Below are 23,354 nucleotides of genomic sequence, written 5' to 3' on the forward strand. Positions count from 1 at the left end.
CTGAGGCCCAAGCCCCTGCTCCCGACACCTCTGCCATTGCCTTGGCTCACTCTTTGGCAGCACTGGGCTCCTGCCTGGCCCAGCAGCTGGCCTCCAGTAGCAACCCAGGCCTTGCCTCCCCGCTCCAGGCATCTGAGACCACACACCATCTTCCCTCTGCTCTCCCCCTTCCTCAGAAGCATAAAACACAACAGCAAAGGCCACCACAGCCTTTCACTAACATGCTTCTGAACAGGTTCATCCTCTAGTCTTAGGTGAGGCACACAGCTGTCAAACAGCAGCTCTGTTTTCCAAGCACAAGGTTGATGTTCCTATTCAGGCATTGAGGCTGGAGCAGCACCAGTGAAGAGCTGTTGCTCAGCACAGCCCTGACAGAGGCTGCCCAGGGAGGGTGTGGAGTCTCCTTTGCTGGAGCTTTCCAGACTCTCCTGGACATGTTCCTATGCAACCTGATCTAGGTGGACCTGCTTCTACAGGGGGTGGGATTATGTGAACGTTAAAGGTCCTTTCCAAACCCCACCTCTGGGGCATTTTATGAAGCTTTAGGTGACCTAGCTGGAGTTACAGGGAAGGACCAGTCCAGGGCTTTTTTTCATTTCACATTTTTATTAGTAGACAGATGTGCAGAAAAGACAAAATATAACTACTGAAGGGGAAGACAACACAAAAAAAAGCATCAGTTAATTCTTTCTGGTAACTTATACAGAAGAGGTGGGAAGAGGAAAACATCTGGGATTTCAGCTAAGAAAACTACTAAGAAATCTAGTATACCCCTGCTGGTTTCAGAATGGTTGAAAACTGCATTTAAAGGGCGGTGTAGTTGCAAATGTAAACGCTGATATTGGCTGAGGTGGGAGAAATAGGTTAAGAAAAATCCAGAGTACACAGACCAGGTAAACATTTTTCTGCAATCACTTAAATAGTTTCAAAAAAAAACCAAACCAAACCAAACCCAAAAGCCAGCCCAAACCAAACCCCAAACCCCTTATGCTTCAGTTTGTATAAAAAAAGAAAGAAGGAAAGAAAGAAAGAAAGGAAACCAGCAAGTCAGCAAGCAATGACACTGCACAGGACAGTGGGGAAGAGAAAATAGCCTGGTTAATGGAGCTCTCAAAATAGGTCACTTCTTGTCTTCAAAAAAGGGGAACAGAAGAGTCATAATAATGCATCTTACAACACCAAGCTTGAAAATACAAGTCACTGGAGAGTATACAGTGAAGACGGTCAAAAACACAAGGGAAATCCCGAAAGATGCAGTATCCTCATCTCAAACCAAGCCCTTGGGCACACCCAGCGTTGCCATGCTCTGCTCCTTCAACCCCCAAAAGCTGGAGGCTGGTGGCCCTGTCCCAGACCCACCGGGAGTGCCAGGGAGCCGGTGGCCAGCGCTGGCTCTGCCCTCGTGGGGCTGAAGCCGGGGAGAGTCCCTGCTCTGAAACAAAAAAGCACCAGGGGCTAAGTTGGTGGGTGGAAGGCTGGGATGGAGGAGCCTATGGGGAACCTTGGGGGTGGGGAGGGCGCTACTGCCTCCCCCCTAAGTAATACACAAGCAGGAGGGGAGGGTCACAGGGAGCACAGCACAAGGAAGGTGTCATCCCCAGGGTGCCCTGACCTCATGGGGGCAGAGGGAGGCACCGCCTGTCCCTGGCACAGGAAAGCTGAACTGCATCTTGCCTTGCTGGCTTCAAGCAGAGCCCCACCAGTCTTCCTCTCCTCCCCCAGGGCTACCTTTCCCCTCCTCTTCCTCCAAAACAGGACACCTGTAGCTTGGCTCACTTTCAGCCTGCTCCTGGGGACACTGAGCTGACTGCAGAACAAAGTTTACTCCCTCCCCAAAGCCCCCTGGAGGGACTGCAGCTGGTGACGTACCATTGGAAACCCTGAGATATAGGAAGGGGAGGGCAAGAGAGAAACGCCCAGGCCCGCAGCTCTGATCAGGGTGACGGCCTCTGTACCTGGGGGAAGGGAAGGTCTCACCCAAAATCTGGGCCACAACCTCAGCTCTGCTCCTGGAGGTGCATGGGCTGAGGGTGAGGGCAGGGATGGCTACCCACCACAGGACCATACAGAACCATGTCACTGCACAGGCCCCTGCACCACAGCCAAACACAATGAGCACACGGTGAGGGGGCTGAGGAGGATTCTGTGGGTCTGAGCATGTGGGTTCCCCGCCTCTGCCCACCAAAGGAAGGGCCTAAAGCTCTGCCAAGAGCTCACAAAAAGGTGCAGGAGCCAAGGTCAGTGGACTGGCTGAAGCTGCTGCTGAACAGCCTAACCCTTCTCTCCCAGCCCAGGGTCACAGCACACCCCTGTCGCAGGGAGCTGCATGCCCAGCACACATCCACCCCTCTGCCCCGTGCCCCAGCAGCCCCCGGGCCCACCCCCAGCACGCTCCAAAGGCAGCTCTGGGCTCCTGCCCACCACACGGGGCTGCACTTCCCCACACAGCCCAGCAGCAGCAGCGAGCAGGCTCCGGGCAGCGCTGGGGCTGGGCTCTGGGAAGCAAGGGCTGGCAGCCAGGCCCTGGGGCAGGGGGCCAGGAGCCCGTCCCACTGCCCAAACAGAGAAGTAACAGAGAAGTTCAGGATGAACGCGGGCCTGCCGAAGGCAACAACTCTTCTCCTGCAGGAGACAGGCAGCAGAGCTCAGCAGCACAGCCTAAACTCAGCTCTTTTTATTTTTTTTCATCCCCAATCTAATCTGAAAACACAAAATACAATTAAAAAAATAAATAGCAACCCAGGGCTCAGTTGTACAGAGGTGAAGTGTTAAGTGTTTATTTTAGGGTTTATGTCACAAGCCTTTTTTCAGAGACAAAACTGATAGTGCCCTCAGGGGCTCCAGGGGCCAGCTATTTCCTAACTTGAGCAGGCTGAAAAGGAACACTGTACCTTTCAGTGACATCCCATCAAGCTCAACACACAGCAGCTTTACACTCTCCGCCCCACAGCTCATAAAAGGAAAAGCCACCACCACAAGGCTAAACGAATGTACACACGCTATTATTGTAAATGGAGCAGCTAAACCTTGGCAATTTGCTTTGTTTTGTTTTCTTCCCAGTGAATGCAGCACTTGAGCTCCTGAAAACCCAGCTTCCAACAGGTTTTGTTCCAGCTTTAAACACATTAAACATCTCAACGCAAGACTGTATTTAATTCGAGAACCTAAACGCGAGCCAACCTGCTTTGCCGTGAGCGTTTCGTAGAGAAGTGAGAAGGGGAGGTTCTTTTTTAAAAAGAAATTGTAACATAGTGATGAAAGGGTTAAGAATGCGAGAATTCAGACATTCTGTGGAGGGTCTCTAAGAGGTCCATAAAAAAGGAGCAAACAGATCCATACAACAGGAGACAAAAAGTGTTTTTCTTTGTTTTTTTCCTTTTTTTTTTCGTGTATGTGTATTTTTTAACCCCCCCCACACTTTTTTGCTGGACTGCTGCTAGGTTACCGCTGCTCCCTTCTGGCCTGAGTCGGCAGGGCAGTTACAGGGGCACAGAGGGAGCAGGTCACGACTCCTCGTTGCCAGAATCATCGTCGTCGTAACAGTCGGCATCTTCCTCCTCCTCGTCCTCGTCGTCAATGTCGTCGTCGTACAAGTCGTCATAAAGCAAATCTGAACTGTTGTCATTGGAAGGCACTTTAGTTTTGATGCAGTACTCTGCCAGCGTAGTGGGGACCTTCACGCCATCCTTCTCTGCCTCGGCTTTGGTAGCCAAAACCTGTTTCCTGCAGGGACAAGGGGACACAAAGTGAGCAGGGCCGTGAACCAGCAGCCCCGTTACCCCCCAACTCGAATCAAGAGAGACGAGGTTTGGCTACAGCACTATACACAGACTTAGTCTCTGTAGTCCCAGGGCTTGGGAGCCCTCCACAGGGGGTTTGCAGCAGGTTATCAAAGAGGATGCTGTGTCATAGACCAGCCAGAGCAAGTTTCATTCCGTTTGCTACAGTAGGGCCAGTCAGGGATGGCGCAGGGCAGGCAACTGACCCCAGTGTGCCAACACTGCAGTGCCACCAGCAGCTCTCACAGGAAGAGCAGTCAGAGCACATGGCTGCACCCCAAGATGCTGCCATGACCTCTGTCTGAACACCAAGACTTCCCTGCAGCCTAGGACAAGCTATGGCTGTGAGCAGAGGGCAGCCCCACTGCACCCTGCTGCAGACATGCAGCTCCACTAAAGCCAAGCCCCCTAGCCAGGCCCCTCTGCACTCACTGCCACATGCAGCTCCAGCCAGGGTCATGTCACGCTTGCCCAGCCCACGCTGGTTTCTGCAGGACAGGCTGCCCATCAAGTTCCCACCACCTCCCTGGTGAACCCTGAGGTTCCTAAAGGACAGTCCAGACTGAGTGGTGCTTCAAGCTCAAACTCAGCTTTGTGAGTAGTTTGCCACATCCCACAGACATTCCCTTGGATGGCAAGGACACAATTATGCTTCATGAGTGCATTAAGCACAGCACTGGTAGGATGCAGTTGGTTTGAATCACATCCCAGGCAATGCAGGCAGAGCCCAACAGCAAGCAGGGACTTGGTCTGGGATTTACTTGCTGTTGACTGATAGGTTTTGCAGAGCATCATGCCACATTAAACCATTCTTTGTCCAGACTAAAGACAGATCAAGCCCAGCCTTTCCTGCTCCACAAGTTCATGCTGCTTCTGTGTGCTGAAAATCCTAAAGGGAGTAGAAGTGTGTACTTGGAATAAGACAATAAAACTCATTCCCCAGTTCCGCAAGCAGCCTGTTTGACAGAACTCAAAGCTACCAGGAGGCTGGTAGCCCAGCATCACACCCAGCAATGCTTACCTTATGATTTCAGCATACTCCTTGTCTTTTCCTTTACTGTCCCTCCATTTCCTGAACATGACTGATGCATCCACGTTGGCAGGAGAGAATGTGTTGGGCTCATTAAGCAACGAGATTACACTCAGTAAAATAGTCCTGAAAAAGGCAACAACAACAGCAGAATCAGAGTGAACACATCCCCAGATTCTCATCACTTGGTGATACTTCAAGTCAAATCTCAAGCTAAGGATAACTGAGGATACTATTTGAAGTGGGAGGAGGTATTTATGAACTTCAGCCCCTGGTTGTCAATGTAGCAATGGTGATAAAGCATCAAGGATCTTATCTGACTACAGACCCTCATGTCTGTGCATGTGCCTCGCGATGGGGCAAAGCTCAAGCTGGACCAGAAGCCTGCTCCGTGAGTCTGCTCCTAGTGACATTCAGCCCCCCAGCAGAAAGCTGGGATCTTTTGCCTGGCCTGTGTTGGGAGAAAGTTCACTATGATACAAAGCTATCAGATAAGGCTTTCCCTGTCCTATTTGCTGTGAAGAAGTTGAGGCGGGGTGGGGCTGGAGTCTCATTTCCTCAGCTCCTGCATCACCAAGGCTGCTGTAGCAACACTGGAGAACAGCGAGAAGACAGGGCAGATGTTTGATCAGACAGGCTTTCTTCCAGAGCTGACAGACTGGAATGATGGGCAGAAGGTGAAGTCTTCTACTTTATCTCATGAATTAGAGGTCTTTGATTTTCAGTGAACAGGCTGTAAGGGCAGCATGTCAGCTCCAGCACCACCGCAGTAGGTTTACTGCCGAGCAAGCAAACTCTGGGCAAGGCTGAGGACACGAATTCATGTCGGGGTGTAGCATCTGCTCTACCACACTTCTATCAACAAAGGGAGGAGATGCAGATTTCCACCTTGGTGCCCTAGACTCCAAAGTCACTGTAAAGCTACTAAGGCATCCCACAGCTTTAAGTCTGCACTCTTTGCTCCCAACCAGCACCTTGGATCAGCCCCACTGCTGCCAATACTTTAAAAGCTGGACAATCTGCTCTGACTCAAACCCTGCTGTTGTGGGTCAACAAGGGACAGTAGCAAGAAGGGCTTGAGAACATGGGATCCAACAGCACCAAAGCCACAAAGTTTGACCAAAAGGGGCTGAAAACATCCTCAGCACCAGATGTGACCTGAACTGGACACAGATTGACCCCTCCACATCGCCTTACCAGCAGGTAAGAGCAGCCAAGCAGAGGCTTGTGAAAACAGATCTACTAATGGCCTTGTTCTCTACATGTATTACCAGAAAGCTCAGATAGATTAATTCCATCCAAAACAGACACATGTGGACCGGCTGGTGCTCCCAAGCAGCACATCCTGTTACACACCTTGTTGAAAAAGAATACTTTCTGTTCCACTGTCACCTCTGAGCCACCTTTAGAGCTAGATTTCTCCTAGCACAGTGTTGCTCTCCACTATAAACAGCCTTGGCTTTGGCTGTACTGACAGTACATTGAGCTGGTTGCAGAAACTGTTCAGATCTTGGGCAGACAAAAAAAGAAGCCATCAAAAAAAAAGTGCACCCTCAGGAAACAATGCAGTAAGATGACAAGGCATCAGCCATCTCCACACGACACAGATGTACTGACATCTTGAATGCTGTGCTTGGTTCTGGCCTGCAAACCTTGAAGTACAGAGGGGAGATACAGAGAAGGGCAACTAAAACAGATTTTAAAAGCCTCAAATCTAAGTAAGCCTGCCACCACTTCTTCAGCTTTACAAGACTGGGATGCAAGAGCAGCAGTTTACTGCCACACAGCTCACAGCTGCATTCCTTCACCTCTTGCTGGAAGTTTGCCATGTTTACTCACGCCTGCCTCACCGAGCTCTGAGTGACAGGAAAGCCCATACTGACTGTGTTTTAGGAAAAATTATGAGCATGCTTGAAACTTCAGAGGTGGAAACACAGGTGCTTCCCAAGTCAAAGAGCTGGTCAATCTTCAAACACCACTTCCTCCAAGCCCAGGATCAGTGTGTCCCAATATGCAAGAAAGGAGGAAAAGGAGGTAGGAGGCCTCCATGGATGAGCAAGGATGTGCTGGGACAACTCAGGCAGAAAGCAGCCATCTGTGAGAGCTGGAAACAGGGGCTGGCTTCTTGGGAAGAGTATAGGAACATTGCCAGGGCATGCAGGGGTGCAACTAGGAAGGCTAAAGGTCTTCTAGAACTAAATTGAGCCAGGGATGTTAAGGACAGCAATAAGGTATTTTTCAAGTACACCAGCAGCAGGAGGATGGTGAGGGGCAATGTGGGCCTGCTGCTAAATGCTGAGGGTGCCCTGGTGTCTGAGGATGCAGAGAAGGCTGAACTACTGAATGCCTTCTTTGCTTCAGTCTTTAAGGCCAAGGCTGACCCTTGGGAAGCCCAGTCCAGCAAGGATAACAGGATGGCCAGGACAGCAGAGGACTTGCCCTGCGTGGAAAAGGAAGAGGTTAAAGACTTGTTGGCCAAGCTTAAGGCTCATCAGTCAATGGGTCCTGATGGGATGTGTCCAGTTCTGGGCTCCTCAGTTCAAGAGGGACACAGAACTTCTGGAGAGAGTCCAGCGCAGGGCCACAGAGATGATCAGGGGACTGGAACATCTTTCATATGAGGAAAGGCTGCGGGAACTGGGGCTGTTTAGTCTGGAGCAGAGGAGACTGAGGGGAGATCTTATTAACATTTACAAATATCTCAAGGGTGGGTGTCAGGAGACTGGGACATCCCTCTCTTCTACAGTAGCTAGCAACAGGACAAGGGGTAATGGGATGAAGCTGGAACACAAAAAGTTCCACTTAAACATAAGAAAAACCTATTTCACTGTGAGGGTGAGGGAGCCCTGGAACAGGCTGCCCAGAGGGGTTGTGGAGTCTCCTTCCTTGGAGGTCTTCAAGACCCACCTGGACATGTTCCTATGTGACCTGATCTAGGTGAACCTGCTTGAGCAGAGGGGTTGGACTAGATCTCTAAAGGTCCCTTCCAACCCTACCATTCTGTGATTCTATGGTTCTCCCTCTCTTCAGACACTTGAACCATAGTCATCTGTACTAAAGAGTAAGTATTCAGCAGGATTTACCAAATTCAGCAGCTGAAGAGAAGCCCTGGGTTGCACAGGCAGCTCCTGACAAGTGTATTTCCCCCCTCTCCACCTCCATCCTCCATCCATCCTAAGCAGAGCCTTGAGCCTTGCCAAGCCAGAAAGGACCCCAGCAGCCTGGCAATTAAGGACAAGTTCTATTTGCTGGTACAGCCAAGGAATGTTTTCTCCACAAAACGTCACCCTGAAGCCCAACACGTTCCAAGAGAGTAAGAACCAAAAATCAGGCCATGGCAAGGTGGAGGGGAAAGAGTGATTTCTCAGAACTAGCACCATGGGAAGATTCCTGTCAATGTTTATGGCTGCATACAATGAAATACTCAAAATACTGGTGCAGTGATAACAATCAATGCCCAAAGCTGTTTCCTAACAGCATCTTGTAACACAAATTCAGTGTTTTGAAATAAAAAAAAATATTGGAGAGGTCAGCCTTGAATGTCTCTGGTACTTTGTGGTCCTTTGCTGCTTTTTTGGTATGAATTACCTGGCTAACTGCTCAAGATACCAGGACATGAGACAGACACTGAAAGGCAAACCGTAGACAGGATTATGCACAAAGTTATTCCTATTGAGCCTGAATACTCAGAAATATTCTTTTCCACTAGTGGTGTCTAGGAGGAGTCTGAAAAGTTAAGTGTAGGATAACATGGTGTAGGAAAATCTGGAACACTTGAGATAATTTGTCTTAAGTGCATGAAACTCTGAACAGGACAGAAGGCTCCACATTGTTGGCACAGCATCAGGACAGAGCACTCCAGTATCTTCAGACAGCTTGGTAAACCTAGTTCCCACTTGATTTAAGCCCCAATCCCCTGCACAAAGTCTTAATTTCCTTCTTAAACCTCTCCCAGTTCAGGCCTCAGTCTCAGAGAGAGCTAACAGGCTTCTGAAGTCAGTGTTGTACATCAGATTTACATTACCTGACATTTTGGGTAGGGTTCCACCTCTCAGATGGCAGCTCTCCACTTTGAGGGTCATCTACAGGTGGATGAAGAATTGAAATACATACATCTCCATTCTGCAAAACAGAAATCAAAGCTGAGAATCACCTGGCTTGAAGCAGAGATATGACAACTCAACTACACCACTTTGGCTAAGTTTTCAGTAGTTTAACCTTGATATGAACACCCCAACTGCCAATAAAAGCATGCTCAAAGTGGAAATTTACTTCAGCAAGGCTTTTGACACTGTCTCCCATAACATCCTCATCAGAAAGCCCAGGCAGTGTGGCTTGGATGAGTGGACAGTGAGGTGGATGGAGAGCTGGCTGAGTAACAGAGCTCAGAGGGTGGTGATCAATGGCACAGAGTTGAGTTGGAGGCCTGTGGCCAGTGGAGTTCCACAGGGATCAGTTCTGGGGCCAGTCTTGTTCAACATCTTCATCAACGACCTGGCTGAGGGGACAGAGTGTACCCTCAGCAAGTTCCCTGATGGCACCAAACTGGGAGGACTGGCTGATTCCCCAGAAGCTGTGCTGCCATTCAGCGGGATCTCGACTGGCTGCAGAGTTGGGCAGAGAGGAACCTCCTGAGGTTCAACAACAAGTGCAGAGTCCTGCCTCTGGGAAGGAACAACCCCATGCACCAGCACAGGCTGGGGACTGACCTGCTGGAGAGCAGCTCTGCAGAGAAAGATGTGGGAGTCCTGATTGATAATAAACTAACCATGAGCCAGCAATGTGCCCTTGTGGCTGTAGTGGTTTTGCCTGGGCCAGGTTTTACAGTAGCAGGGGGGCTACAGAGGTGGCTTCTTTAAACAAATAGAGTTGCCAGAAGCATCCCCTGTAGCTGACAGGGTTAGGGTCAGTCAATCTTAAGATGGACCCTGCACCTGACCCAGGCCTAGCCAGTTAGTGATGGAGGTAATGTCTCTGTGAACAACATATTTGAGAAGAAGTTGTTGCAAAACTGCAGCAGCAACAGAGAGGAAGAATGTGAAAACATCTCTGCAGACACCAAGGTCAGTGGAGAAGGAGGGGGAGAAGGGTGCTTTGGCACTGAAAATGTTCCCCTGTGATATGTGGAGAGGACCACAGTGAAGCAGGTTGTCCCCCTGCAGCTCATGGAGGACCACTGGGAAGCAGAGAGCCACTCGCAGCCCATGGAGGATCCCACATCTGAGTGGGTACATGCCTGAAGGAGGCTGTCACCCCATAAGAAGTTAATCCTGGAGCAAGTTCCTGGCAGGACCTGGGAGCCTGTGGGGAGAGAGGAGCCCACGCCAGAGCAGGTTTGCTGTCAGGACTTGAGATCCTGTGAGGGACCCAGGCTGGAGCAGTCTGTTCCTGAAGGACTGTTCTCCCGGTGGATGACCCCATCGTGGAGCAGTGTGTGAGAAGCTGCAGCCCATGGGAAGGACCCACACTGGAGAAGTTTGTGAGGGACTGTCTCCCATGTAGAGGGGCCCTATATTGTAGCAGTGGGAATTGTGAGGAGGCCTCCCCCTGAGAAGAAGCAGCAGCAAAGTCCATCTGTACCAAACTGACCACAACTCCATCCCCCATCCCCTGCACTGCTGGTGGGGGAAAGAAAGGGAGTCCCAGGAAGAGTAGGGGTGTGGGGAGGTGTTTTTAAGATGGTTTTATTTGTCATCTCCCTGCTCTTACTATTTCTTTACTAAATCAAACCTTTTTCTCCCTAAGCCAAGTGATCTCCCCATCCTTAACTCACAAGCTGTTTGTTACATTTCTCTCTCTCCTGTCCAGTTTGGGAGGGGGAGTGATTTTATGACTTGGTGGACATCAGGCTAAACCACCACAGTGGCCAAGAAGGCCAATGGCATCCTGGGATGCATCAAGAAGAGTGTAGCCAGCAGGTTGAGGGAGGTTCTGCTCCCCCTCTCCTCTGCCCTGGCGAGGCCTCATCTGGAGTCCTGTGTCCAGTTCTGGGCTCCTCAGCTCAAGAGGGACAGGGAAGTGCTGGAGAGAGTCCAGCACAGGGCCACCAAGATGATCAGGGGAAAGGAACGTCTTTCACATGAGGAAAGGCTGTGGGAACTGGGGCTGTTTAGTCTGGAGAAGAGGAGACAGAGAGGAGATCTTATTAACATTTACAGATATCTAAAGGGAGGTTGGGACATCCCTCTTTTCTATAGTAGCTAGCAACAGGACAAGGGGTAAAGGATGAAGCTGGAACAAAAAAAATTCCACTTAAACATAAGAAAAATCTATTTCACTGTGAGGTGAGGGAGCCCTGGCACAGGCTGCCCAGAGAGGGTGTGGAGCCTCCTTTCATGGATGTCTTCAAGACCCACCCAGACATGTTCCTATGTGACCTGATCTAGGTGAACCTGCTTCTGCAGGGGGGTTGGACTAGATGATCTCTAAAGGTCCCTTCCAACCCCACCATTCTGTGATTCTAAGTTTCCCTCTTTAAACACGGTTAGTCTGCAAACTGGTACAAAACAATCTCAAGTCAAGAGGTTTACAGAATGTAGCAAAGCAAGCAAAGCCAGTAAAGTCGCATAAAACTAATCTCCAGGTAACAAGTATTGTTAGTGATAGAAGTGAGCTTTAGACCCAAAAGGGGTTAAATTTTTCTTAGTTCCCAGTAGCAGCTGAACTAGCTGCAGGAATTTCTGGACTGAAGGTTTAGCCCTCTCTGCTAGCTCAGGTATCAAAGCAAGACTTCCCCTGGGACAGGAGAAGGCTGGACAGGATGGTTCCCCAAGGACACAGCTGGGAAGTATCAGGTGAAAAAAAAGAAGATATGCTCTCTAAAGGTTTCACTTGAGCAGCCTTTCCACTCTGCAGGAGGAAGAATATTCTGGCAGTATATAGAAGCCATACAGCCACGTAATCCTCAAGCTGTGTTTTACTCACCAGTGTTACAGCCTGAATATAGATTTAAAGCTCCATAACACCTACCATTTATAAACACTTTAAGAAGCCTCTAAAACTCATTCCCCATCAGCTTACAGCACTCTGACCACTATTTTGTAGGGATGCCGTAACACCTCTCACCACAACTGGTATTCTCCACCAAAGTTGACTCCAGGGATCTGAGGGGTTCCAACACCTTAGTGCAGGATAGGCTGAAGGTGCAGATGGAGCCCAGGGCCAGGTAGACGTTGTCCTCTGCCTCTTGCAGCTGGCTGCTGGGATGAATTAAGAGCTCCCAGAGGCAGCCCCACAGCTCACACTGTCGTTTGTCACTCTGATCTAAGGCACTGGTTGATGACAGCAACAAGAAAAGCTGCAGATCAGTTCTGTGAGAGACAGCAGGCACCTGGTCTGAGCCACATCCCAAGGACCCTCCGATGCTGCCTGACGGCAATGCATCTGTGCCTTTGAGCCCAAGCCAGTGATTACAGCTACAGATAGCAGCAGCTAACCCAAACAGCCTCCCAAAACTATTTCAACATGCCTTGACAAACAATGATAGTTTTATAGCCAGATGAGATCCTAATTCAACATTGGAGGCTTGTGACGGGTATCCAGACCTGGCTGGCTCACTAACTCTGCCAGGTATGCTTATCCTCATTTTGATGCAGGTTTTTGTCAAGAACACAACTATGCACTGCAACATAGCACCCCATTGCACTCCTGTTGCTGACACAGTTTGCCACAACCAGACAGTTTCTGTTTGAGAACTCCTACAGGCTTGTACAATGTAGAAATGTTTTTTAGTATCATTTTAAGGTGAAGTTAACCTCATTTGAACCTAGATTTGTTCACAGGCTGTTCTGGTTTTACTGGTCATCTCCACGACTTTATCTAGTTTGTCCTTTAACCATCTCCTGGGAGAATGCAGTGCTAGTGGCCAAGAGAAAGTGTCACAGCACTCAAGGGAAGTTCTTTGAGTGATTGGATCAGCAACATGGGGACAAGCAGATATTTGGCATTATGAAAACAGAGTTCCCCCCTCTTGCAATAATCAATGTTTGGGAATTCAAACAGCCTTACAGAGTTTGGAAGGGTAAAGGTGTTGTGGGGCCTGATGAGATCAGCACCTAATGAGGCTTTAGGGATCATTGTAGTTGGTGGGAAAACCTTTACCCCCATACATTTTGGAAGATATAAACAAGGAGGACAGAGTACTCCCCTGCCAGCAGGAAATGGCCCTTGCAATGAGGACTGAGAGCTGTTATGTCATAGAAATAAAGAACAAGTAAATGTATTTTTACCAAAACTCAGTTAGGTGACCCAAGTAAACTGGACGTGAGGAAAACACGTCACTCCAGTCTCACTGTTCAGAACCTGAACATTCAGCCCCAATCTCTTCATCTGGCCTCACCAGCAGATTCTGTAAACTACTGCTTGCTCTCATCTTCCTCATGCTAAAAGTTCCCCCATGTAGCAGGGCACTCTCCCCAGTGAAAAGATACACGCTGACGGTCATGCTGTTTTCTAGTAGCAAATGCCTTTACAGACCAGCCTGACTTGACCATCTCCAAAGACAACTTGAGAGGATGAGACTATTCCTGAGCTAGTAGGCAGAGAAACAGACATCTCAGAGTGTCATTGCTGGAAACTAGATGTTCTTGCTTGCTCTACAGAGATGTAAGTTCAACAACAAGCTGACTGACAGTCAATCACTTAATTCTATAAAAGCCCAGACCTATTCTGTGGGTGTGAGAAGATTGCTGCATACTCTCCTTTGCAGAGTCTGAAAATCTTACTCCTTGAGCAGGGACGGCCCTCAAAGTCACCCTCCAGAGCTGAGACACAGAATTGCCCATCTCCATGATCATTCTCTATGAAATAAGTATTCTCTATAAAATAAGCTAGCTTTAAACTGTTAATTCAATTAATAATAAGTAGTAGCTACAGTACTAATATTGTGTAGTAAGTATTCCTCTAACTCATTGCCTACTAAACCAGAAAACTCATCCTGATTGAAACTGTATATGAAATATTTCCAACTCAAATGTTCATATTATTCTGTAACAATAAAATCCTGTTTTGCCATACTCTGAGTTTGCCATCATTACCCTCTGGGCACAGGGAACACCCCCTAGCTAACTCCCAAACCTCAAGCCCTTTGCTGATTTATTCTCTCTTTCATTTGGAGTTATCCCAGTGCCTCATCTTCACTGCTTAAATGTTGTTTCCAAAACAGTCTGCAAGCTGCTTCAGAGTCCCTCAGCTCCAAGAAATACTGCTATGAACACAAAGTACAAAGCTGAGAGTTGGAGTATTTGAAGAGTAACCTCAAAATACACCCATTAAGTTTTGGGTTAGTTTCTCCTCCAGCCTTCAGTTGCTTCTAGAGCCACTTTTTCATCTTTCCCATTAGGGCTGGGAGAGGTCTTTTCCAAGGCTCATTTTGTGCATACCATTTGGTAACCATTTCCCACTCACCTCCTGCATGAGGAATTTCTGGATTCAGAATCAACACTCACAGTATGGATCTGCAATGATCGGCAGGTCTCAAAGTTGTCTTTATTTATAGATCAAATCCCCGTGTAACTGAAATAGAACCTTGAAGAGAAACACTATCCTTGGCTACGTGCAAGAATCTGTGCCAAGCCCAAAATTCAAGTCAGAAGACTTTCAGATGACTGATTTCAGGATGTCCTTGGGTTTAGGGCAATCCTCCTGAGCACCTAGTAATTAAAGCTGATAACTCTATTCTGCACTGAAGTTTGGAGAGCCTTTTGGCCATTTATTACCAATCCATTACTGTTCTTTTCACTGTGACACCCAAAGCCCACTCATTCCAGGCTAGACATTTAGCAACAACATCTTGTCAGAAAAACGCCTTCTGGGCCCAAGCAGCAACTGAAGCCATCACTGGTTCACAGCAAGGAAAAGTGATATTCTTGTTTTGAAGTGGGTCCACAGGAAGCCTGCAGAACCTCTCACAGGAAGATCTTTGATAAGGTGACAGGACTGTACCAACAGGGACGTTCTCAAAGGGCTTTAGTTCCTCAAAGCACTCAACCAGCAGTCCTAGAAGGCTGCTGCCTTGTCTAAGGATATCCAAAAGTTGAGTAAGGATTTGACTGGCCTTCACCAAAAAAAAAGCTTTGAGCCAAAACAGGTCTTCAGTTTTCAAATACAGTTCTATGAAGTTTGGTCATTTTGAGCCAGCCTAGCTCTTGTTCTTTTGGCAGTTAGACCACCTCAAGTCCAAACTACTTCACTGGCAGGCTGCAGAAGACTTCCCCATAATTTCCTGTCTCAGCACACAATTTCGTAGGATCTACTCAGATTAAAACATATTTCAGCTATGTACATGCAACGACTAGCTGTGATAGTTAACAGTACATTGAGATCCCCCACACCAGCATGGAAAGAAGAACTGTCAATGTTAATGGCACAAGGCTTGTGCTGGGCCTGTCTGCTCCACTTGCAGGCAGGGATGGAGCCATTCTCATATCTGCAAGAACAGCAGCTCCTAGAGCATCCAGATTTACCTGTCCAACTGTGAAGCAAACAGCTAACATCAACAGCTAACCACCTCAGTTATGGTTAGGGATATTTAGTACCTTCAATACTTCCAGAAGTTTGAGGAAGTAGAAAGCCTTCTCACATGCCTGAGAAAGTCACTTGAAAACCACCTTACCTCATAGATGTTGGGGTGCCACATTTTGGTCAGGAACCGAAAGGTAGGTGGTGAATATGGATAGTCAATAGGAAATTTAATGTGAGCCTGGAAAAAAAGAAAAAAATCATTTTAGTTATGGAATGGAGCAGAGACATAAACAAGCAACACTTAGGGGGAAAAAATGGAAAAGGCAATTTCAATTAAGGCTGTTATAGTGCTCATTCTCTACCAGTGCCCATGTGGTCCCACAGTATAACTCTACACAGCTCCTTATGAGCAAAACTAATTAAACATGAAAAACCTAAACACCAGGATTAATCTGGGCTGGGAGCGCCCAGTAAACAAGCAAAAAGGCATCTACCTAATTCAACAAGCACTATCCAGCAACTGTTAAACAGGGTAAAATAGACATGAAGAGCTGGAACTCAAGATACTATTGCAGCCTTTCTGGGTTCAGAAGCAGGATAAAAACGTTTGCTAAGTGAGTAAGACCTGTTCTACATTTACCAGTGCAAATGTCTTCTGGGAGGAAAAGAACTAAGATACGTGCTCTAGCGAGATCCAAAGGTTTTTTGCCTGCCTTGTGCAAGAGTTAATCTGGTCTGTGTACTTGTATTCCTAATACCCCATTTACTGCCCCCACAAGCATTTCCCAAGTCATTGTTAAATAAATCACTGCAACTTGATGAACCAAATATTGACAGGCAACGACAGCAAACGTTACCTTTCAGTGGTCAGCAGGCAGCTGTGGGGCAAGACTCTGAGTCAGGTGTGGGAAGACTGCAGAGATCCCAGCACTGGATATTAACTTCTGAGCTGTCCTGCCATTCACAGCAGTCAGAAAAGCCAGGCAGTAGGAAAGAGGACACAAAGCACCTAGCCACAGCTTTACTTCTAGATCATTACGTGCCTTTGTCTTGCAACCCAAATTTTATGGGGCCAGAGGACCAAGTAGCCAAGAAAAGAAGTTTTTCTGTTAATTTTTGAAACAAATTCAGCAGCACACATGGCGTTAATGTTTTGTACATGCCTGCTTGTGACCCTCACTGTACATGGGTATGTTACAGCAGCGAGTCCTCCTCCTGCAGTCACTTGGCACAGTATGCTTGCAATAAAAAGATTTATGATGCGATTAAACAATTCTATCCCACAGTTTAAGGTCAGTTACACAAATGGCATCACTCCAAGGAGAACAAGTGAATGAATGCCTCTTGTCACCATGCTGCCTCAGAAGGGAGTTCTGCTGCAGCAATGACATGTCTGGCTCTACAACACATCAGCCTGTAGTACGGGCAGAGCAGAGATTTACCCAGGTGTGAGGTTCTACAAGATATATCTCAACATTGCTGACAGTTAAAATCACAATGCCCATGTGCCTTCCCCACGTGCCTTCTGTTAGAGGTGCCTGTACATTCTCAGGACTCAGAATGAGGTTTTGTTGTCTGGAAAAACATTGTCTCTGCACACGTGCCTGGGCCCAGGGTCAGCTGAGACTTGGAGGAGAGGGGGGCTCGGACCCTCCAGAACTTTCCAGTGATGAGACTGGGCATGCATCACATCAGCAAGGCAAGAGGCATGGATATACCTAACAGTTCCAGGAATTCATTGACTATGCCATGAAACAATGTTATAAAGAGCAAGACCAGCAAAGATTGGGCACTGGGTGGTGGTGATGGTGGCAATAGCAGGACACCATTCACCCCACTAGACTCAAGGAAACATCAGAGGAAACATTGTCACAGAAGACCAGTGGACTGCCAGGACGTGGTGGGCTTACACTGGTGGTGACTATTTTAATCTCTCTCTCTTTTCTCTCTCCCTTACTCTTTTCACTCCTCTCCTGCTCCTCACAGTGTTATCACCTTGTAAAACAAAGTACTTGACTCCATTTGAGTCTTAATTCTGTTCCTGAGAACACACAAAACAATCACGATAACCTGTTTGATTGGACACCACTTAGGAGTTAAGCCCTGCCTCCCCCAGCCACCTGGAATTGTCTCAGGTTGACTGGAAAGCAAGGGGACTCCTGCCAAATTTAGTGTGACCCTACAGGGGATCATAGCACCAGGGCACAGCAGATTCACTACAGCTCATGCACTTGCATCAATGCAGCTGCAGACTCCTCCAGATCACTGGGATTTTCCCCAGAAAGCCCATTCCTGTGCTTACGTGCAGTTTCATGAGACACACATTTAAAAAAGCCCAAGGACTGTGATTAAAAATGCAAAAGACAACAAAACTCAGGGCTGAGGCAGAAACTGTCTTCTACATAGGTAAGAGTTTCTAAGCAACCAAAAAAAAAAAGCATACTGCCAGTAGGACAGTATTAACCCATTTATATCTCACAGATGTGGTTCAAGAGCTGAGAGCACAGCTCCCTTCTCTCTGTAAAACATGTTTAGCACATTGAGGTGCTGTACTGGAGCACAAAGCAATTGAAGCTTCTCTGCAAACCTGATTTCAGAGCCAAAAGCCACCAAACTAGGAAACTCCGCATTACAGGCAGGGATTTTTTTCCAAACAAAACATACTTTCAGGTCCCTAGGTTGAGATCATCCAGAATCTGAAAAGTGAAACCAATTAATTTTCCAGGACATTACAACAGGTCCCAGCAGAACAACTCCACATCTCTGAGTAAGAGACATCAAGGGAGATTATGTAAACCCACTCTTCTCTCACTGAATGCTTGAGTGGGTTAAGCAAGTCAAGAATTTCCAAGACAAGCTGCAAGACTGCTTGCAAAGATGCAGCAACAGCCATGATTACTGGTCTTTTTTTTCCCCACTAAAAGATCGCTTCTAAATATACTCAGAAAAAAAGGAACAAATTAGGCAATAAAATTATTTTTTTAAATAGAGGTCATGGAAAAGTTTCTTCCCTACAATTCACTGGTGTAAGTCCAAACAATTCTCTGAGGCTTTTTTTTCTGGGAGGCTCAGCCAGGCTGCTAGGTACTACAGAGTAGCAGAGTTTTAGGGCTGCTTGTTGTTAGCTCAGTTGTTGAGAAGCCAGACTAATTTCAGACTAAAGATGCAGGTCAGTCTCCCACCTACAAGAACCCAACCACTACTGCATCCACCATATGCTTGTCTCCTCCAGTTGAGCTTAAAGTGAACAGATACAATCCTATTTCAGTGCCCTGATTTTAGCTGCCTGCTCACTGTGGCTCTTTGAACATCACAGCCAGGAAGGTAGAAACCACAGTCAAACCCACTCCCTCCCTCCCTCCCCAAGTTTTAACTACTCCTACTTGCAGTCCCTAGAAAATTAATCAGTGCTTCCGCTGTTACACTGAGCAGACCAGTCTCTCAGAAGATCCTGCCCTGCCTTAAGATCCTGCCTGTGCATTTACGGCACAAGAACATGAACCTCCAAGTTACATCACAAATCATTTTAAAATACCAGCATGGTCATTTCCCATTTCACTTTCTCACTCCCACTCATCCTCATCAGTGCCTGCACTTTTGGTTTGTTACTTTTCCTCTGTTTGGAGAAGGCAAAGCCATAGCAAAATCTAAGTGTGCTAGAAAAAGTTTACTAGATTCTACAAAAATACAAACCTAACCTTCCTACCAACCACTGAATTAAGTCCCAAGTCAGTCACTGTGAATAACTGCTGCAATGATTTTGGAGATCTTGCCTTGATGCTCACAAATTAATACTGTCTCCCTCTTTGAGGTCACTAACACAGGCCAGGACTCCCTCCTAGCTTCAGCTGTCTGTGAAGTCTGTCTTCATCCCAGTCTAGTAATACATGACACTTCCGTAGTCTTACACTGATTTCTTCTCCTCTCAATATGACAAAATCTGGATCCTTGATTTTCAGGCAGCAAGTGTAGGAATGGTGAATCCATCCTAGATATGCACTGCAGAGAGGCCAGTGTAAGGAGCAGACATTTTCCAGAAAGCCTTCAGCATCACAACTAACCTGATTTGGAGAAATCAGGAGCACCAGCAGCTTTTACATTGCCCAGCTGTCTCTGCAAGCACCAGTTAAACAGGATTTACTTTAAAACATCACAAGCCTAGTGTAAGCCATATAAAATTCCATCAGCCAAACTCAGCATCCTTTGCAAGCCATATTTATGATCAGATATACAAAGGAATCATTTTGGTGTTAAAACTATTCTGTGCCTTTTTTGTAATTATCTGATATAGTCAGCCCACAGACCAACTCCTGCTAACTCTGTGCACATACTGCCAAAAAGAAGAAACACAGCACCTGTAGACAGCACGAGGCCTCTTCATTTTTCTAACAGGAGGAACCAGGCTCCTCAGTGTGCACATCATCACTTCCCATGGCTGAGTGCCTAATGCATGGCTCCTGACAGCCCACTGCTAACTACACTGGGGCATTCAGTGTGCAGGAAAGCCAACAAGAACAGGAGCTACAGAGCACTACTGGGTTAAGTGTTAATATCTAATCCCACAAATGCCCTATACTGCAAGTAGGCATTTATACACTTCATGTAATGGATTCTCCTCCTCCACATTAAGCCCAGATTAGCGTGGGGAGTATTAAATAACGTGTGCTGGAAAACACATTCAGGGGAGGTCAGCAGCAAGTACTAGTAGCCTGTCTCTCACATCAATGAGGTTTAAAACATCTAAGTACCATCCAGCTTTGGAACCTGTAAAGCAGCATTAAAGCTATCTACACCATGATGCCAACTATTTGACAAGGTAAAAATGGCAGTACAGTCAAAATTGCTATTTCAACACCAGATATCATGACCTAGGACATAAATAACTTCTTGTGGCAGAGCTGGGTACTTGCCTGGTATTTTAGGCCCACTTCTTGCTTCATTTCCCAGCAGTACTATATCAATGTTAATTGACTTCTGATCATCTCACCTCTGATCCAAGTTAGAAGATGATTGATCAGGTCAGTTAAGTTCCTTGAGTCCTGAAAACTCCCTTGCTGCTGCAATGGCCATTTGAACGCTAACAGCAGGAAGCCCCTTATGAAACAACACAGGTAATACAGGTAATACAGAAGAAATTCAAGAGATGAAGACTTGAATGTGAAGAGTGAGCTAGATCTCAAAAAAAAAAAAAGACATGAAGCTTCTAAATATGAAAGAAAATGGAGCCACAAGCTAGCAGGGCAAAGATGAGTCTAGGAATGAGGTTAACTTACACAATCAGAGACTGGTTTGACAGGCAGGATCCTATTCTCATTTCACACTAAATCATATCCTTCCCAATTTAGTTATCTGAGGCATCATCAAAAGCTATGATTTGCTGTGGAAGACTCCTCTGGTATAAATTATCTTTCCTTTTACCAAAACGTCTTTGAACAGTAAATTGTTATTTAATACTCATCTGTCCAAGGATCTATGTTGACAAAGCTGGGACTGTTAAGTCAACCCAATCAACATCAAAGCAGAGAGCCTGTGATATGATGGGCAAAGTCACAATTATACCTTTAAGAAAGGGCTTTCACCCACATATTAGTCTTTTGCTCCTTAGATCTGAAATCAGGAGTAACAATAAATACGAAACTGTAGTTGAGCCAAACGATATGACGGGGAACTCACTACAGCCTTGTTAAGCTGGTTTTACATCCAGGCTCCTGCAATCTCATACAAATTCAAGTAATCATGACAACCTGTTGCCTGGGCCACCTCTAAAGGGATTCTGAGCAAATAAAACTGCTCTGAACAATCCAGTTACAACAAGTAGTGCTTAGAAACCAAACCATTTTCTTCTAACATTACTCAAAAGAAACAAATGGGTGTTTTTTAAAAAATAATATTGTCTCCCTTCAATAACCTAGAAGCTCAGTCTAGAGGTCTGGCCTTCTGATAACTGCTCACAGCAGCTGCTACTGATTTAGAGATTGAGTTAACAAATCAGCTGTGTTTAGGACCTCCAGCAGTTTGAGAAGATCTTTCTTTCTTACAGTGGGTTTTACTGCAGGGACTGTCCATGGTATTGCCCAGCTAGTTATGCCATTCGTTCTGAACCACACAACAACCACTTTGGCTTGGGCTAGAAACAGTGTCAGTGTTTGAGCCAGGGGGCATCCAGCTTGAGACAGTGCAGCTGTTAATGCTCATGTGGAGAGCTCACTGGGAACAGAAAGCAGGGCACAACCTGGAAGCTGAATTAGAAGTTGTCCAGAGGCCACCTGCACATTCTTGTTCTCCACCCTGGTCAAACAACAGCCCCCTCAGCACATGGCCAGCTGCCCAGCTGCAGCAGGGCACAGGTCAGTTCCTCAATGCCTGTGGTTTGATAGAAGTTTTTCTTGCCTCAATGGCAAGAGTATTCCTGACAGGGCCAAACTTTTGAACTCCTTGGTATAAACCGCTAAGATATGGCTGTGCTGCCTTGAAAATTTTTAAATTGAACTGCAGGTCAGTACCCTTGGAGCTCAGGAGAAGCAGTAGATTACAGGAGCCCTTACCTACACTAGGCTAACAACTGCCAGGTTAATTCCCATCGCATTTCTTTCCAGTTTGACTTTACATGATGCTGCAGAAGACACCATAATTCCAACAACCGCAGAAGATGTAGCATCCAGCAGGAAATACTGAGTTGGAAACTGTGGTATCCTGAGCCTCCTAAGTGTTTCTTCTATAACCTGACTATTTTTATCCAGTTTTTCCATTTGGCTGCCACCTGATCACAGAAAGGGCAACCACCAGCAGCTATACAAGACCTAACATCAAGCAGAACTGCTGCTGGCCCAACACCTTTACAGAACTTTGGCCACAGAACCAGAACACTAATGCCATTTCAGATTCCCACAGGCAAAAGCTGACATAATGCTAATGTTTCTGTATTTTCCCAGGAATTCCCAGGCTGGGGACCAATAATTTCCCATATTACTAGATTCTGCCACAATGCAACTGTCACTCCAGGATCAGACCCGATTTTAAGAAAGAAAAAAGAGAGATTGAATATGTTATAGATTGGCCAGATGAGAAGACTTCTGCCATCACTAAAGGCCTTGTGTTGAAGCTGCCCACAGACTCCACGTGAGTTGTCTGACTTGAAATCAGGCTCATTGAGTGCATGTCATGCAGAGAGGCTCATCTGTGTTTTCCAGGCAGAAACAGATGATTCAGTTCTTATCTGTACAAATACATCGACTTCCTCATTTGAACAAAATAGAAAGAATAAACTCCTAATGTGTGAAACTTAAGTCTTCTTATGGTGCCTTAACAGTTGCTGTTAAGGAGCCAAAGATACATGGTAATATTGCACCCGAAGTTTACTTTGGCTTATACATCTCCTCTTCAGTTTCAGCTGGCACTGAAAACAGCCCTACTGCAGGTGTAACTGAGGATGTTGATACCTGAACTGGTAAAAGCTCTAACATGAGGAAGATTGTTCTAGAAGTTTGTGCCCACTTCAGAAAACAACCTTTTGCCATCTCTTCCTGTAAAAAGAGATTTGCTGGTGCCATGAAGGGAATATTTAAGCTGCCTGTTCAAAGTACCATGCCACATTACTGGCACAGCTGCATCACACATGCAAGTCCTTCAGTTAACCATGTACATTGCTGTCACTGTGGGCACCTGCCTCCACTTGCCAGGCTTCAGGGTCCAGAAGGCTTATTAGAACTGTATTAACCTAAGACACCTTCAACATCTTGTTCAATCTCATAATTTGAACTGTCACAACCTGGGCAATTAATCTACTTTCTTGAAGCAGCCTTACATGTGTCTGTGGAATCACAGGATCATAGAATGGCTGAGCAGGAGACAGCATGATATACTTCAGACTTATCCTCGTCATTTTTAGAATTTAGCTCACTCAAATTCAAGTAATCACGACCAAAGCATATCCCAGTTTTGCAGCATTTGGCATCAGGATTACCAATTTCTACCAACTCACCTATTCATTCCCCTGTTTGCTTACCTACCAACACACAGCATCTTGTTTTATTGTTCAGAGAAGCCAACTATACTGCCTGCATCTCCTGAGTGAAGAGATGTCC

The 23,354-nt window shown here is 46.7% G+C and overlaps 1 protein-coding gene across 1 annotated transcript in view; it reads right to left on the bottom strand.

Moving 5' to 3' along the window:
• Positions 1-2,750: 2,750 nt before the first annotated feature.
• LOC104562145 (ubiquitin-conjugating enzyme E2 R2) overlaps positions 2,751-23,354 on the bottom strand; it is a 55,745-nt gene continuing 35,141 nt past the window's right edge. Inside the window, exons 2-5 of the mRNA XM_062018020.1 lie at positions 15,422-15,508; positions 8,834-8,931; positions 4,801-4,935; positions 2,751-3,723 (exon numbers count right to left, since the gene is read on the bottom strand). Coding sequence (XP_061874004.1) covers positions 3,504-3,723; positions 4,801-4,935; positions 8,834-8,931; positions 15,422-15,508 — 540 coding nt within the window. The 3' untranslated portion in view covers positions 2,751-3,503. The remainder of the gene's footprint in view (positions 3,724-4,800; positions 4,936-8,833; positions 8,932-15,421; positions 15,509-23,354) is intronic.

This window comes from Colius striatus, chromosome Z (assembly GCF_028858725.1).
Source record: "Colius striatus isolate bColStr4 chromosome Z, bColStr4.1.hap1, whole genome shotgun sequence".
In the NCBI taxonomy this organism is placed as follows: domain Eukaryota; kingdom Metazoa; phylum Chordata; class Aves; order Coliiformes; family Coliidae; genus Colius; species Colius striatus.